The following is a 17,690-nucleotide window of genomic DNA, read 5'->3' on the forward strand; positions in this document are numbered from 1 at the left end:
GCCCCAAAGATTGCTTGCAGTTTTAGTTCTACACTGCAGAAAACAGTGGGTCCATCAAAAATGTGGCATGACTTATGAGCTTATTCATTTTCAGAATCATTTACTAACAGCAATTGTTAATGTCATTGGTGCACATTATTTGCTGTAGGACTCATTGCATATAATTTTAGCTCTATGGCAAAAAAAAATAAAAGAAACAGATTAACAGCTAGTATATGATCACCTTGGTGTCATAAAACAAGAACAAAATAGGGTGTTCTGTATATGGAGGAACATCCTTTGTTGTGTAAATTTAATTACCTATCTGTGCAGCTTGAATTATCACCTTGGTGTAATGAGGACCTATGTTCCCTCTAAGCTGAGCACAAGTGCAATCACTCATACATTCTAGGAGCGTAGCTCACAGATTTTACATGATCACACACAAAGATACTTGCAAATCTGGAAAATGTTTGGTTTTTAGAACTTATTGGTCATATGAAAAAATTTTTTAGAACTTGTGTCTCACATGAAAAAACATTTGCATCCACCCAGCCAATCCTTAGAGGGAGCATTGATGGAGGACTGCCCTCAATTCCTTATTTTGGCTGTGTAAGATTTTTAACCTTTAGTAGGGGAAAGGAGATATATTGCCTTTCTGTGCTTATAATCAAATGGGAACTGAACTTACATACTATATTTTTGTGAGGGACGGTGGGCAATGGAGAATTAAGTGTGTTGCTCAGGGTCACAAGGAAGCGGTTTACAGGCACTTCCACTAGGGACAGAAAAGTTCCTGCATATAATATATGTAAACTGCTTCAAGTTATGTTCACAGAAATGCGGTATATCAAATCCATGACTCTTACCTTACTTATTTTGTACCTGGGGCAATGGAGCTGCAGTGGGAATTGAGCCCCATTTCCCAGGTTCTCAGGCCACTGCACTAGGTTACTCCATAATGTTACTCGATTTAAAAAAAAAAAATGATTTTTAATTATGTGGTGTGGAACTGTGGGTGACTGCTCTGTGTTTTGACTTTAGCGCCCGTCACAAGTATGTGCGAATTGCGTGGGAGAAAGACAATATCAACGAGAAGTGGGCAAATACAAGATGGGCAAAGAAAATTGAAGCAAGAGAAAAGGTATATAACTGTTGCTTATGTACAAATATTTCTTATATAAGATGTTAATTTATATTTCTGCTTTCCTTTCCTTAAACTATAATTCTGCCCAAAGCAGTTCACAAACAAGTGAGGAAAACGTGCAGAACATGGTTCATGGAAATCCTTCATACTTATGGGTGGTTGTGGTGGGTGGGCACATATTAATGTGTTTGAACATGTATGTGTATTTTTCTGTGTATTTGGTAAGGAGAAAAGATGAGGGGGAGGCATTTTAAAAGGTGCAGTACCTTAATCTACTTCTGACCAGATGCAGAAATTTCACTTCGACAGCACAAATTTCCTCCAGATCACCTCCTTCCTACCTGTGACTAGAGCTGCCTTTCAGTTCTCGGTCTCCATTGCCTTCACATTGGGTGGATCCTACTTGCGGTTTCTGCTGCTAGGTACGGGCAGGGCTGGCTCATGGTGGGTGGAGGGGGTAGTAGATGGAGACTGAAACTCTGAAAAATCTCCATACTTAATACCTATCCATTGTACTTTCTGAACATTAATGCAAAATTTTGTTGACTTCTGATAAAAGCCATTCAGTTGGCAATCTGAGTTAACAGATGTTGCTTGGCAATATGTATAGCAGCCAATAAGAAAACCAATTCTTGAAATAGTTTCAGAGTACAAGGTGAGGCAAAATATAGTAACCCCCTAGAGCAGAGGTGTCAAAGTCCCTCCTTGAGGGCCACAATCCAGTCGGGTTTTCAGGATTTCCACAATGAATATGCGTGAGATGTATTTGCATGCGCTGCTTTCATTGTATTCTAATAGATCTCATGCATATTCATTGGGGAAATCCTGAAAATCCAACTGGATTGTGGCCCTCAAGGAGGGACTTTGACACCCCTGCCCTAGAGTAAGATATTTTATGTATTTAGTTGTCATACTTATGTATGACTACTAAACAATTGTCTTAAACTATGTTGATGATACTGACATTTTAGTGTTACTTAGACGGGGGGAAGGCCATTCACCGCCCCGTGGAGCAGTTAACTGAGGATCGTGCGGTCTAGCTGCCTCCTGCCTCACAATCGCGGTCCGGGCAGCTCCCTCCCTCCTTCCCTTCCTGGCTTACTTTAATTTTCTCTTTAACAAGCAGCTGGAGGCGAGCCTTGAAGTCACGTGCGGTAGCCGGAAAATCCTCCTCTGACGCAATCGGAAACAGGAAGTTACATCTGAAGAGGACTTTCCGACAGCTGCACACAACTTCAAGGCTCACCTCCGGTTGCTTGTTAAAGAGAAAATTAAAGTAAGTCAGGGGAGGGAGGGAGCTGCTGGACCAGGCGAAGGGTGCTGAAGGGGGGTAGCAGCTAACCCAACCTGTAGAACAGAAATATCATGTAATATTCCCAGTTGGACAGGTTTTCTGTCAAATTAGGTTACTTTTGAAGACCCGCTGCAGGATTATTATAATTTTTTGGGGGGTTACTTCGGTTTGGGGGTTACTTCCTTTATAGTGTGTATTGATTTTGGGCGGCATTTACTATTCAACCAATGGAGAGGAACAGATACATTCGCTGAATATATTTGGGGGCGGGGACAGGGACTGAGCTCGCGGTGACAGGATGGGGATGGAGCTTGTGGTAAGGGGACGAGCTCACGGTGGGTGGAGACGGGACAAATTTTTTCCCTCTGTCATTCTCTAGTGCAGGGGTATCAAAGTCCCTCCTCGAGGGCCGCAATCCAGTTGGGTTTTCAGGATTTCCCCAATGAATATGCATGAGCTCTTAGCATACAATGAAAGCAGTGCATACAAATAGATCTCATGCATATTCATTGGGGAAATCCTGAAAACCCGACTGGATTGCGGCCCTCGAGGAGGGACTTTAACACCCCTGCTCTAGTGTTACTGCCAAGTGATTTTTGCATGTATAAAAATGTTTGTTCTAAAACAGAATAAAATAACATTCAAATAATACAATTAATAATGTGTCAGATTTTTGCAGTTTTGAGAATGCTCAAAGTGTCCACCTCCAGCTTTAACACAGGCCTTCAGTCGCTTTGGGAAATTCTTACCAGCCTTGTTGATTGATCCCTAAAGCAGGCTGTCCCAGGTCATCTACAGCATTTCTTGAATTCAGCAATTGTTCAGCTTTGGGTGGAGCTTGTGATAGGCCTCCAAAATGCTCCCCAGACAAAAGTCGATGTCACTGTAATGCTATCAACAGTAAGCTGTTACACTGTGATTTCCCTAAATAGTAATTTTACAGTTGCAACTGTTCTTGAGCATGCAAAAATCACTGGGCGGTCATGCTAAAAAATCTGTAACTTTGTCATATTTTAAGATAATTTCATTCTACTTGACACATAAACATAGATAGATTCAACTAATAAAGCTTTAAAATTTCACATTGAAATTTTGAGGAGGGAGCACTTAGGTGGCAAGTTTAAGAGGAAGATGGTAGTTTGGACTATGGGGAAGTTGCTGGGGGTTAGTTTTGAGGATGTGGTAATTTGTGGCTTTCAGGGGGTAGTTCTGGGGTACAAGCATTTTGTGACATGGATCATTTTGGGGTATGTGGCATTTTGTAGGGTGTTATTTTGTGTTGAGGCAGATTTTGGTGGTGTGGGTAGTTTTATTGGTGAGGGCAGTTTGGGGCAGGGCAATATGGGGTGGTGGGGCAGTTGCAGGGGGCTAGTTTTGGGGATGTGGTAATTGTGTCTTATAGGAGGTAGTTTGGGGTAAAGGCATTAGTGGATAATTGGGCAGCCAATAATTTTTTAAAGCTGAATAAACAAAGAAAAACAACCCAAATTAGTTTGTTTTGGTAATCCAAGTGGGTTTATTGGTAAGAAAATAGTATTGAATACAGGTGAGATTCTTATGATAGAAGATAAATCTAGGTGTTTGAGCATTATTTTGGATTATGGTTTGACATAAATGGCTTGGTAAAGAGGGTTGGGTTGTTTTTTTTTGTTTGCGCCAACTGCAGGCAATACATTATGGTTTATCTTTAGATAGCTCTTACCACCATTTGAAAACTATCATATTGCTTCAGTTGGATTAGTGCAACTCATTATATTGTAGTATTACATTAAATTTGAAAAGAAGGCTGCAACTGTTTAAGAATACGGCTGTACATTTGATTTTTAGAACAAAAAAAATGACCGGGTTAATCCTCTTTTGAATCAATTATATTGGTTCAACACACTTGGCACGTTGTGTCTGAAGTTTCTGTAAGCCCTCCAAAAATACTCTGACCACTGAAATACTGCTCCGCTGCTGCAGTTGCCTCTGAGTCACTTGAAAATTGTCACCCTTTCAAACTCTTTAAGGTTTTGAAACAGAAAATAGTCAGATGGCGCAAGATCTGGTGAGTAGGGTGGATGGTCTATGCATTCAAACCTCAACTGCGTCAAAACATCTGTTGTTTTGCCAGCTTTGTGAGCGCCTGCATTGTCTTGCAAAAAGAGAACTTCTTTTCCACAGCTTCCCTCTCCTTTTGTCTTTCAATGCCTCCTTTAATTGGAATGGTAAGTTACAGTAGTATTCTGCATTAACTGTTTGGCCCCTTGGAAGATAGTCATTACAACACCTTGTTTCCAAAACACTGTGGCCATGACCTATCCTGCTGACTTTTGGGTCTTGAATTTCCTTGGCCTTGGAGAATCTGAGTGCTGCTATTGCATTGACTGTTGTTTTGTCTCAGGATCATAGAGGTGTAATCATTTTTCATCAACAGTAGCTAGTTGTTCCAAAACGTTGACATCAGCTCACTGAAAATGCTGCAAAATCATCTTGGAAGTGTCCATTCAATGTTTCTAGTCAGCATTCAAACATTTGGACATCCACTTGACTGGCAGCTTCTTCATACCCAGCTGCTTGTGGATTATACACCTAAAATGTCCCCTGGATATCTATAGTGTCTTCAGCTATTGTTTTAGCTGATATTTGCCGATTTGCCAAAATCAGATCATGGACATGGTCAACAGTTTCATGAGTTGACACCGTTTGAGGCCTCCCATATCTTGCTGCATCTTTGGTCTCTATCTCCACGCTGAAAGTTTGCACACCACTTCTTTACTGTAGAGTATGATGGGTATTTGTCACTCAGTGTTTGCATCATACATTCATGTATTTCCTTGGAGTTTTCTTCTGCAGGAAAAGGAAATTCATGATGGCTCGGAGTTTCTCTTTTGAAAATTCCACAATTTTCATTGACATAGTTCAATCAGTGATCTGAAACAATTTCTTGTTCTGTTCGCTAATTGCTACATTTCACACTTAAAGTTTTCTACAGAAATGCATTGGGTCATATTTTAGGAGGCTTATTTTTCTGAAACCAATATGGCATATTTTCACTGCTGGTATCTTTTTACTGTTCTTTCCCACGTGCCAAGTTTCATCCAGTTTCTTTATTTTTTTTCTGTTCTACAGAAGCTAGAATCCCATGTTCATTTTAGCCTGTTTTTGAACTTTGTACTGACTGCTTTTTCCTTGTTGACTAGTTTCATCCCATTCTGCTAAATTTTCCCAAGAGTGATTTTTGTCATTGGATGAACAGACATTTTAGAAAATATTTGTATAATAATTTCCAAGTTCTCTTGGGATGGAAAGAATAGCAAGTAAATAATACATACAAAGGTCATGCATTTGACCCACAATTACAAGCTTAAGGTAAAAAGTTCTTTATGCACTTGAGGGAATGGCCCCTTTAAAATTTGAGATCTTATGGCAGTATTAAATGTTTAAACTTACATTATTAAGCTCTAAAAATGGCAGAATATGCTGGGGGTAGGCTATTAAGGAATTGGCTGATATGAGATTTGTAAGAGTCAAACCTCTTGGGGTCTCAGATCTTTTCTGTTTTCCTACACAATTTGCTTTACCTTGTATCTTAGGGGGAGGGGGATTGGAATCCAGGAAGATGTTACACTGGAACTTTGTTTATTGGTTGATTTAAATGGGGTTGAGTGGGGGTAAGGAAGTTGAGGGAGAGGGATGATATTGTAAAAACTTGAACATGAGTCTTTGGTTGCTTGTATTTTTATTTGTGTGTCAATAATCTTTTAAACATAAGCTCTAAAAATGGCTATATTGTGATAATTTTTTTTTCTTCTATCAGAAAGCCAAGATGACAGATTTTGATCGTTACAAGGTCATGAAAGCAAAGAAAATGGTGAGATTACATCATTTTGTGTGTTTTTTTGTTGTCTTTTGTAATATCATTGCTATCTTTTAGCTGCATATACACTCCTGCTGTTGCCCCCTCCCCCCAAGAATGTTTCAGTTTTTGTAGTTTTTATATTTTTCAGGTGCTGAGCCCACACTTGAACCTTACACGGTCTTTTATTCTTCCCTTACACTGAATCTTTAAACATTTAAAGTCCTAATATCCAAAGCCCCACTATTCCTGGATAGAGTCATTATCCCTTATAATCCTTTCCATACTCTATGATCAGAGGATAAAAATCTCACAATTCCATCCCTACGAATAATCAACACTAGGCGAAACACACTTTTCTGTTACTGCTCATCAAATTTGGAACCTGCTACCAGCCCTGATAAGGAAAGAAAAAACCCTTGCAAGTTCAAAGCAAAAATTAAATACACTTCTCCCTCTGGATTCGCAGGGGATAGGGGCAGAGCCAGACCGTGAATGGTGAAATACCGCAAATATCTTCTGGTCCAGCTCTGACCCACCCCCGCTTCCCTCCTGCCTTCCCGGCCTTACCTGTGGTCTAGCAGGCTTTCGGGGCAGGAGTGATCTTCCTATGCTCTTGCCCCATGCAGATCGCCAATAGGAAATAGCTGCCGTGACTTCCTGTAGTCTCTCGAGACTACGACGGGAACTCCCCACAGCCATTTCCTATTGGCGATCTACAAGGGGCAGGAGTGTAGGAAGATCGCTCCTCCCCCTAAAGCCCGCTAGACCACCAGGTAAGGCCGGGATGCCGGGGGGAAGGCTAACTGTTTTTCTTTTCTTTTTTCCCCCCTCCCCAAAAAATCACGAATATGTGAAATCGTGATTGCCGAAACTGCGAATGGGGAGGGGGAAGTGTATGCAGCTGGGAGCGAAAGGGTCACTTCAGGTGGCTCATAATTCCTTTTGGCCCAAGTGGGTCCCCTCTTTTAGAGACCGCAAAAATAATCTCTGGTGGTTTAGTGGACCTTCCCTTTCCCAGACTCATAGAATACAGAATCAGTTACAAAATCCTACTCCTTACATTTAAAATCCGTAAAAGTAACCAGCCCGAGTTTATCGACAGACTTCTTATTCCATATAACCCATACAAAACTCTTTGCTCTATGTCTCAGAATCTCCTTACTATACCCTCACTGAGGATGGGCAGACTGGATAGACCATATGTCTGTATTTGCCTTCATTTTTCTGTTTCTGTGTTTGTTTCTAAGACCACAGAATGAGTACAAGACAAATTGAACCCGAAAACAAGCCAGGGGCACCAAAGCTAGAGACTTTGTTAAAGAGTACAAATAAATGTCCAGGGACATGGTAAAAATATAAACCACCTAAATTGTCTAAAATTGTAATTTTATGACACAAAAGATAATATCTAGTAATCCTAGTACATTCCTAGAGTACCTTATTAACTTAAAGGTTTATAATTTCTAGATCCTTAGAATCATAGCCCTAATAATGATGAAGTTGACTAATATATATGCAAAGAAAATGGTCCGTAGAAATGTGCTCAGGATATTTTAGCTTTGGATATTCAGAATTTAGTAACAACAATTTTGACACTTTCAAAATTACCAACACTAAAATGCATTTTGTGTGTATTTTTTTTCACAGAGGAACAAGATCATCAAGCATGAACTTAAGAAACTCCAGAAGGAGGCATCCAAGAAAGCATGAACATTTGCCAGATTAAATGAAACAAATCATTAAAATATTGTTTGATAGGAAGCATTTGTTTATTCAAATTGACACATCATCATTAAATTGATTTTTATGATGATCAGGGATTGCAGGTTGGCTTACAGAGACATCTTTGTTTATATAAACACCACAGGACATCACTATAACTGGTAAAGGCTTCAAATATTGACAAATCATAATTTGTAATAGGAAACAATCTTTTTTTTAATATCAGAACGGTGATCTGATCAAATAAGTGAAAATGGCCAGCTGTATAACAGCTTTCTAACTTGATTCCTTCTATATAACATAATTTTCTGGGTTGTCTGACCCTGTGTCTAACCTCTGGGAATCTTAAAATACACACTAGGCACACAGGATCAAAACTGCTACTTCCACTGTTAGGAAAGTTAAAAAATATCAGAACATTCTCTGAATAGTACTCTAAGGGCTCCTTTTACGAAGCCGCGTTAGCGGTTTAACGCGTGTAATAGCACGCGCTAATTTGCCGGCCGCTATCGCCTCCTCTTAAGCAGGTGGTAGTTTTTCGGCTAGTGCGGGGGTTAGCGCGCGCTAAAAAGGTGCATGCGATAAAGCCGCTAACGTGGCTTCGTTAAAAGGAGCCGTAACTGTTTTGCATTTATTTATTTTTTGATTTACTCACCCCCTACCCCCTTTTCAATAGTGGCTCAAGATTAATGTCATTCAGATATCGAAGCTATTTCCCTGTCTCCAGGGAGGGCTTATAATTTTTAATTTATACCTGAGGCAATGGAGAGTTAAATGATTACTCAAAGATCATAAGGAGTGTCGAGATTTGAGCCCTGGTTTCTCTGCGTCTTGTGTGATGTTTTCATTAGTTGTGTTATTAAATGAATTTTTAAAAAAATGTTATTTAAGAAATTTTCCAGATATACAAGCAAGCAGAGTTTGTATAGAAACAGAGAAAGTAATTAAGAAAAATCCATATCCGTTATCAATCTAAATTTAAGTGAAGTATTATGTTTTGCCCAAGACTAACTCCACTACATCTACTGCAGATGAAGAAATAGTTTTCGAAAGGAGACATATTTTGTAACAAACTTTTAACATTGTTTTTCTCTGACACAGATCATAGTAAAACACTGGCCAATGTCAGGATCTATCTAGTACAGTATACTGCACTTTTTGCACGGGAACTATCATGACAGATGCATTGCTTTCATCATAGAGATGCCAGCCTCCATTATTATTTGCGCAAAGTTTCAATTTAGGGTAAGACAGTGAAACCCCATTTTACATAAAACACAAAGGCTGGAATTGAGACTTGTATGTTGGGATGGAAACTAATTCAATGGCAAATTCTCTGATCTGATCTTAAAACTATCTTTAATTGCTGTATACTGGCTAATAGAAATAAGAGAAGAAAATAAACCTGTTGGGACCAAATTGGCATTAAGGTCCATAGGAGCCAAGGATAGTACGGTAATTGCACTGGCCTGTGAAGATCTATGTCTATATGTTATAGATCTTTTTTTTTTTTTTTTTTTTTTTTTGTAAATCTTTATTCATTTTTATACGTACAATAAGTGTGATAATACATAAACACATTTGCACATTGAGAATATCACTTAATATTCAACAACAATAATACCAATAATAAAATCTTATCTCCCTCCCTTCCTACCCCTTCATAATAAATAATTAAATTACTTTACATAAGATGTTATACTTAAAATCTCCCTGAAAAATGTTATAGATCTTTTAAACACTGGAAGTGTGGGAAGACATAACACTTTGGCTTGTATGAACAGAGTGGGGAGGATTGTGTGGTTATAATCTTGGCTCCTACACAAGGCTATTAAATACAGTACATGAAACTAGTAGCCTAGTGAAGTGCTTCTCTTGGAGACACAGCTAGCCAATTAGATTTTCAAGATCACCACAATGAATATGTATTAAAAAGATTGCATTTAAAGGTCCTACTATATGCAAATTTTTCATGCCTATTCATTGAGATAATCCTGAAAAGACAACTGGCTAGGTGTGCCTCTAGGAGAGGGTTGAGAAATACTAATCTAGTACATCATTCTTATGGTCTTTTGTATTCTAGAACAAAAGCTTGATTCAACGTTCTCTGTCAAGCTGCCAATATGGAATAATACTAATATATTTAACTAGTGTTAAAGCCCGTTACATTAACGGGTGCTAGAAAGCAGCCCCCTTTCCCTCTCCCCCTCCAGTTCCTCCCTGACTGTGTCTCCGTGGCCCCCTTCTGTCTCTCCCCCAAGCAAAGCTGTCTGCCTCCCAGCACACCCCTCCTCCAAAGCAGCCCCCTTTCCCTCTCCCCCTCCAGTTCTTCCCTGACTGTCCGTGGCCCCTCTTCTGTCTCCCCCCCCAAGCAAAGCTGTCTGCCTCCCAGCACACCCCTCCCCCAAAGCAGCCCCCTTTCCCTCCCATCCCGCGGTGTGGCTGGCTCCCTTAGTCCCTTGCTGCCCCCTTCCCGTGGTCCCGACAAATGTCCTTACTCCAGCAGGGGCCGCAGCACTGTAAACACGCTGCTTTGCAGCCTTCTACTGGCCTGATTTGCTCTGCCTTGTCGGGCAGAGCAAATCAGGGCAGTAGCAGGCCACGAAGCAGCATGTTTAGAGTGCTGCAGCCCCTGCTGGAGTAAGGACATTTGTCGGGACCGTAGGGCGGGAAGAGAAGAGGAGCGGCGGCAAGGGACTAAGGGAGCCGAAGGTAGGGTCGGATGGGAGGCTGAATGGGGGTTCGGGTGTGTTGGGGAGAGGAGCGAAGACGACGACGAAAACTGTTCCGCGATTGGGTCCTGTTTGATCTACTGGCTGGAGGAGCTGAAGGGCAGGGAGTCCCGTGTATAGATTCTCTGCCGGCCAGAGAGAGAGAGATTCGCGCACATGCGCACTCCTACCTGCGGTGCCTACATCTCATGGAAAATGGATGCACGCAGGTGGGAGTGCGCATGCTTGGCTTAGGGTTTTATTATATTAGATAACGTTAGTTGGGAAAAATGGCAGGCTAAAGGATTAAGGACTGTACATTGAGTTTTGTCACCCACAAATTTAGTTTAGTTCAGTTGTGCCATTTTTTTGCATAGTAGTCTTCACATTGGTTATCTTTTGACAGATTGGGAACCAGACGATAGAGCAAAGGATCTGGCCATCAACATGCTGGTTCAAACTTTTATAAAATGTTGCAGTCTTGGTTAATCAACAGGTGTTCAAAATGTTTGGGTGAATGACTTCAACAACATACTAACTTCTAAACCAGGGGCGTCAAACTCAATCACATTAAGGGGCTGAAATCCAAAACAGGTTAAGTCATGGGCCAGACCCTGCCCACATAATACTAATTGTAACACCATTTTTTCCATTCATTTTTCAGATACACACAATATAATCTTAACAACATACAATGGTTAACCACAAAATTAAACTACACAAAGCACACTATGCTTCTCAACATTCATTTCTACCAGAACACAGATAACCCCTATTCAAATACAGAACCAAATACGAAAAGTACTAATATATACAAATGAAACCCCTAAGATTCAAGACTGCATGCAGTACAACCCCAGAGAAACGGAGGAGGAAGGAGCTGGCCAGAAGATAACACCGGGGGCCACATAAAATGGCCAGGTGGGCTGGATTCAGCCCGTGGGCCTTGAGTTTGACACCTGTGCTCTAAACAATGGCTAAATAGGGCTGCTGAAAAGTTCTCAGCCTAACCAACTTCCTAAATTCTGAGTGCTATTTTGCCACTGGAGCTGAAGAGTGTTATTTTATTTTGCAAAGTGCTAGTTTGCAGAATTGCAATGCTATGTTTTGACATTGTTTCAGATCATTGATTGAACCATGTCATCAAAAAGTGGAATTTTTAAGTGTGGGAAGCTGAGCTGTCTTGAAGTTCCTATTCTTGCAGAAGATAGCTCCTAAGGAAATCCATGAATGTATAATGCAAACATTGAGTGATAAATGCCCATCATACTCTACGTGAAGAAGTGTGCAAACTTTCAGCGTAGAGATTGAGACCAAATATGCATCAAGGTCTGGAAGGCCTCAAATGGTGTCAACTGAACTTGTTAATCATGTCTATGACCTAATTTTGGCAGATTGGAAAATATTGGCTAAAACAATTGCTGAGATACTACAGATATCCAGGGGACGTGTTGGGTGTGGGCCATTTCATGTCCAGGCCCCTAACTTTGGAAGAAGTTGAGACCCTGCAATAAGACTTTGCACATTTTCATTGCATATTATATTGTGCTTCCAGTAAAATCTAATCAACTGAGATGGGCATATTTTTACTGGAAGTACAAAAGGACATGCAATGAATATGTTCATAGTCTTAGAGTAGGATCTCAACTTCTTCCAAAATTAGAGGCCTCAATATTGGGGCCTCCTTTTTCGTTCCATGGAAGATAGTGAAAATACGTCAACTTTTGGTTCAGGTGGTGGGAAGGATAGTTGATTGACCAAGCTAAAAGTCATATTTGTAGTACAACACTTGTGCAGAATCCAAATATACCATGCAGAACATTGAAGCATGCTTTGGTGTATCACTGGGGGGACCACAAAGTTGATGAAAAAGCTTGTTGTGGAATGCACAGGCAAATATTTGACCTGACATAGCTCCTGTACAGAAAGTACAATAAGGCTCAGATTTTAGGAACTGGAAGAGGTGATGGTCAGTTACCACCCCATAAACATTTAGGCTTTTCTTTTATGAGATAAATCTGTTAAAAAATTTACCTATATTTAACGTCATATCACAGCTGTACATCCCCAATCTCTTTCTTGCACCATTTGAAAAAGCAATTTTTTGGCTATAAAACTCACCAATCCACATTTTTGACCCTCTTCCCAATAGCTTAAAATAAGCCTGAAAGTGCATGGTTTCAACCTGTGCTTATTGTTAAAATATGGCACTGGAATAATGAGATAAACTTTGAATTAGAAATATGTGGCTTTCTAATAACTAAAATTTTATTAGGATGAAAAATTAGGTGATCAAAGAACAGGATGATAAGAAAAGAGTAACAATTTCAAAGACAAATTGTGCTTTACAATCATTTCAAATGCTACTCATGCAGCTAGCCTGAGTACAGAACTTGTCTTGAATAGCTGTATTGCCTTCCTGTTGAGGTTGTCATTGGTGCTTCAAGAACTATTCCTCTGAAACCCATACAGTATCTTTTAATGGACCAATGAAAGGGTTGAGCATGGCCTTGAGCCTTGTGGATGTTAATTTTGAATCATAAGATTATTTTGACTATATTAATATGTAAACCAAAGTGAATTGATACCTAATAAGCTGGCCAGTTAGGTTTTGGGCCATGGGCTGTGTCACTAAATTTTATTAAAATTGGAGATATGCAGCTAGGAATCTTTATTGAACTTGCAATGATGAATCGCCAACAACTAAATGTCAATTTTGATGGGCCATTTACAAGAGTATGTGAAAGCAGTGGATGTAACCTGAGTTAGCATGGCAAACCCAGTAAGCTTAGCTGCACTGTGCAATTTCACACCTCTAGCTAATTTGCATATTACACAATAGGATGCCAAAGATGCCCTTTTTTACCATTGCAAGTATGCATGTATTTGAGACCTAACTTCTGGCCAAAGCAAGGCCGGGTCAGATATTAAACAGATGGGCTTTAGTGGCAAAAAAAAAAATATGCTCTTTAAAGTGATATAAAAATAAAAAAAATTGGATGATGTATAGTTGAGATATTTGCACCAAAATTTATATAAAGCACAAATATTTATTTTTGTAATTATATTTTTGCTTCCAATTAGCTACAAAGCATCTTAATGCAAATGACATGTGCCATGACTGCTGGTACAGCTATAAATTAATCAAAATACAGGTCAGGAGCAATGAGTAAAAGAGAGATGGTGTGCAATGGGGTGGAGGAAGGGGGAAAGATACTTGAAGGAAGAATTGTTGGGAAGAGAGGGTGGACCTGGGGAATATTGTTAGGTCTGAGAGTGGAAGGAAGAGAGAGAGATACAGCATATATTTTTCCTCCATAAGGGGGAAGGGAAGAACAATAATAGAAAAGGGAGCCAAATGTTGAACCATGGGGGTAGAGGAGGAGAGTTGAATCCATGGGAGGGCAGAAGGGAAGAGAAATGGGATAAGATGCTAGGGCAGTAATGGGCAAACTACGGCCTGCGGGCCATATCCAGCCCGTTTAGTTTTTTAATCTGGCCCTTCAACCCTGAGCCCTACATACCTCCCTCCAGAGCAGCATCGGGCCAGCAGCACTATAAACAGTCTGCTTTGCGGCCTTTCAGGGAATCCCCTATGCTGCATCACTGATGATGTCATCAGTAATGTGGCACATGGAAGGCTGTGAAGCAGCCTATTTAGAGTGCTGCTGACCCAATGCTGCACTGGAGGGAGGTATATGGGGCTTGCGGCCAGCGGGGTTCAGATGGGAGGGAAGGATGGAGGGTCAGCAGGGGTTCGGCTGCACAATGGGGGAAGCTGCTCAAGGGTTCTGCACAGGGAGATGGGAGGGAGGAATAGAAAAATGCTCTTGGTCTGGCCCCTTTGTCAAATTTAAGAACCTCTTGTGGCTCATGAGTGAAAAAGTTTGCGCCCCCCCCCCCCAGTGCTAGGGGATGGAGAGAAAGAGACAGGGAGCTATAGCCTGGTGAGTGAGAAAGGGAGGGGGGGATTGTGGAAGAGGTGAGCCATGTGGAAGAGGTCAAAAGGGAGATGACAAAGATGAGTGAGTACAGTGGTAGAAATGTGGTAATGGGGAATAGATATGAGGAAATAGGAGGCTGGAGAAGGAGTGAGATGGGAGAGCTAGGGACTGAGAAGAGATGGAAATTTGATAGCTGAACATTTTAAAAAAGAAGGGTGAGACTTGAGTGGACAGAGGCAGAAAAGAAAAGGAAAGTTGCAAGGGAAAAATCTATATGTTGGAGACTGGAATAGTGAGGGAAATGAAGCATGAGAGGAGAAAAAAAAATGGACAGCAGATGTTGGAAAGAGAATTAGTAGAAGACAGACAAAAAGCAGAAAGACATTGGGACCAAGATGATGGAAAACCAAAACATCCAGACAAGAAGGTAGAAAAGTGTTTTATTTTGAATTTATTAACTGGAATATGTTATCTTTGGGATATGTGCATCCTCTATAATAAAACCCTAAGCGCTGTGACAGGGATCTGGCTAGTCCTAATAAAGCCCAGGGAAAAGCTCAGGGAAGCATTAATAATGTTCCAGGGACTAAGGAGAAGAAATATCCTGAGTATAGGGAAAATCCTGAGCACAAGGTTAAGAGAGAGCCTGTCCCTTTAAAAGCTCACAGAGCTCAGGCTGGAACTGGAAGGACAGGGCTCTTTAAGGAATTAGCTAAAGCTGCTGTAAGGGGGCGTGGTTATGGGCCGAGTCTCCCTTTTTCTGAGGTTCCCTTGTCAGATAGAGGGGAGGGACAGCTGGGACTGGAAGCTCAGGGGAAGCTGAGAAAGAACCCAGCTAAAGCAGCTAACTTTTGGCCAGCCTTGAAAAGTTCTCACCAGGATAGGGAAATGCAAAACCTTGAGACCCAATCTGAGGTTTGTGACATGGACTGGTTAGAGAATAATGCTATGTCTTCTGAGGAAGAACACCCTATGGAATGGGAATAGGTTTAGGAAAGCCTGAATGTCCCTTTTTCCTTGGTGAAAGGGTTTTTTGTTTCTTCCTTTTTGGGGTTTATGTTTTGTGAAGGATTTTGTAACCGTGTTTCAAGCTGGGGCTGGAAGCTGCTGAATTTACTTGTAAGTTAGCTGAGTGGAACAGTGGCCACACCTGTGGGAGTACAAGTCCCTCTGCTCCTAGTGAAAGGGAACTGCCACTCAAATCTACCAGAAGCTGAATTAGTGCCTAGAACCAGGTAGTCTAACTATTGCCAAGGCAGCTACGGTTCTAGCACTGCTTGGGGAAATGACACCTAATATGAACTGTATGTTATGTTCTTAATTTGTGAACTTGAATTGGCTAGCACTGAGGGTGCAGTGAAAAGAACTGGCACATAAGAGAAAGAAAGCAGAACAAGAGAAAATTGGAATGTTTTTGGGTTTTTACTTTGAATGCCAAATTTTGACCTTTTTGTTTGAAACTTTCCTTGTGGAGAAATAAAAGTAAAATATTTGGACAAAACCCGGCCAGTGTGGTGTGCAGTTTATGGGAGGCACCAGGCCAGCTGTGGTCCACCACGGTTACGCTTGCACCAAGACTGGGATTCTGTGGAGCTACGAGGCCTCGCCAGGATCCCGGTCCCACAGCGCGCATGTGCGCATAGGGTTTCGTGATCCCTGCCACCGTGCTGTCTGCCTCCATGCCGAATTTGATTTGCGGCATATGGGGCAGCTTGTGGGGTGGCTTGCGGTGCGTGGAGAGATTTGAGCAGTGGTGGCTTTTTGACTTCTGCGCTGCCGCTATGCCTCTTCTCACCCCTGGACCAGCAAACGCAGCAGTTGCGGGGCATTTGCTAGGCCGGCCCACTTCGATAATGCGAGGTGGGCCAGCCTAGCAAAAGCCCCGGGGCTGCTCAGGCTAACAGGAAAATGAGAAGGTACTACTGGACAGGGGGAGCAGGAAAGAGGTGCTGCTGGACAGGGGTGGCGGTAAAGGAAGGGAGAAGGCCTGCTGGACAAGAGGAGCAGGGAAGAGGTGCTGCTGGTCAGGGGGGAGGTAAAATGAAGGGAGAAGGGCTGCTGCTGGACAGGGGGAGCAGGCAAGGGGGTGGTGGTGGACAGCCAAGGAGAGAGAGAGACAGAAAGACATACACACACATCTATTCTAGCACCCATTAATGTAACAGGTTTAAAGACTAGTCACAAATATTTTTGTATTATATTCAGTGTTGTAGCTATATAGCTGATTTGGGGGAAAGAGCTGGAGTCCAAAATGGGTAGATGGGCATCACATTTTCTCCCCATCTGAATGCAAAATATAAATGCCATGGCAACTGAAGATCTCTTTGTCTGATCTGGTAACCAGAAGTCTCCAAGCTTTGCATCTAGTGGCAATATTCTCAAACTGCCAGTGCATGAGACCCAAGCAGGGGGGAGGGGGGAGGGGGGTGAAGGAGGGAAGGCAGCGAGCCTGTAATACTGCTGCCAGCTACAGAACTTTGAAAGTTCTGGTCGGTGGACCTGAGGAGGGGGGAGGATGTCATCAGCTGATGAGGCTTGGGGATCCCCATCAGCTACATCAAGGGAGATGTTCAATTTAAGGGGGCCTAAAGCTCAAAGTGGAAAGCTCAGCCTCCCCTCATGGTTATGCCACTGATTGTGTTCAGAACAAAATGAAGTACTGGCAGAGTTGAACTTTTTGGGGTTTCCAGTTCAGTTTTAGTATTCATATTTCTAATCTGTGATCCATTTGTGTATATTTGGTGAAGGTCTGTCTGTGTTTTGTGTGTGAAGAAGTCATTTAAAGGTGGGTGGGGAAATTGTGAGATGGATAGGAAGGAGAGGAGCCTCCTCAATTTCTGACCTGGGCCCCATTATGACTAAAACTGGCCCTGGGGTCCATGTCTCCAACTCCCATCTACGAGGAGGGGGGGGGGGGCTCATTTATCTTCTAGTACCTGCTTAGCACAGGCAGCACAGAGGGTATGTAGCGTACTCGGCATTAGTACATCTGTGCTGCTGCTAGTTCTGCCTGACTCAAGAACAGGAAGTTACATCAATAACTTCCTTTTTC

The 17,690-nt window shown here is 41.7% G+C and overlaps 1 protein-coding gene across 2 annotated transcripts in view; it reads left to right on the top strand.

Moving 5' to 3' along the window:
• RPL14 (ribosomal protein L14) overlaps positions 1-8,081 on the top strand; it is a 31,596-nt gene extending 23,515 nt beyond the window's left edge. For both annotated transcript variants that reach the window (XM_033930068.1, XM_033930069.1), the window contains exons 4-6: positions 1,024-1,123; positions 6,220-6,273; positions 7,909-8,081. In XM_033930068.1, coding sequence (XP_033785959.1) covers positions 1,024-1,123; positions 6,220-6,273; positions 7,909-7,971 — 217 coding nt within the window. In that variant the 3' untranslated portion in view covers positions 7,972-8,081. The remainder of the gene's footprint in view (positions 1-1,023; positions 1,124-6,219; positions 6,274-7,908) is intronic.
• The last annotated feature ends 9,609 nt before the right edge of the window (positions 8,082-17,690 follow it).

Source organism: Geotrypetes seraphini, chromosome 2, assembly GCF_902459505.1.
Source record: "Geotrypetes seraphini chromosome 2, aGeoSer1.1, whole genome shotgun sequence".
Taxonomy (NCBI): Eukaryota; Metazoa; Chordata; class Amphibia; order Gymnophiona; family Dermophiidae; genus Geotrypetes; species Geotrypetes seraphini.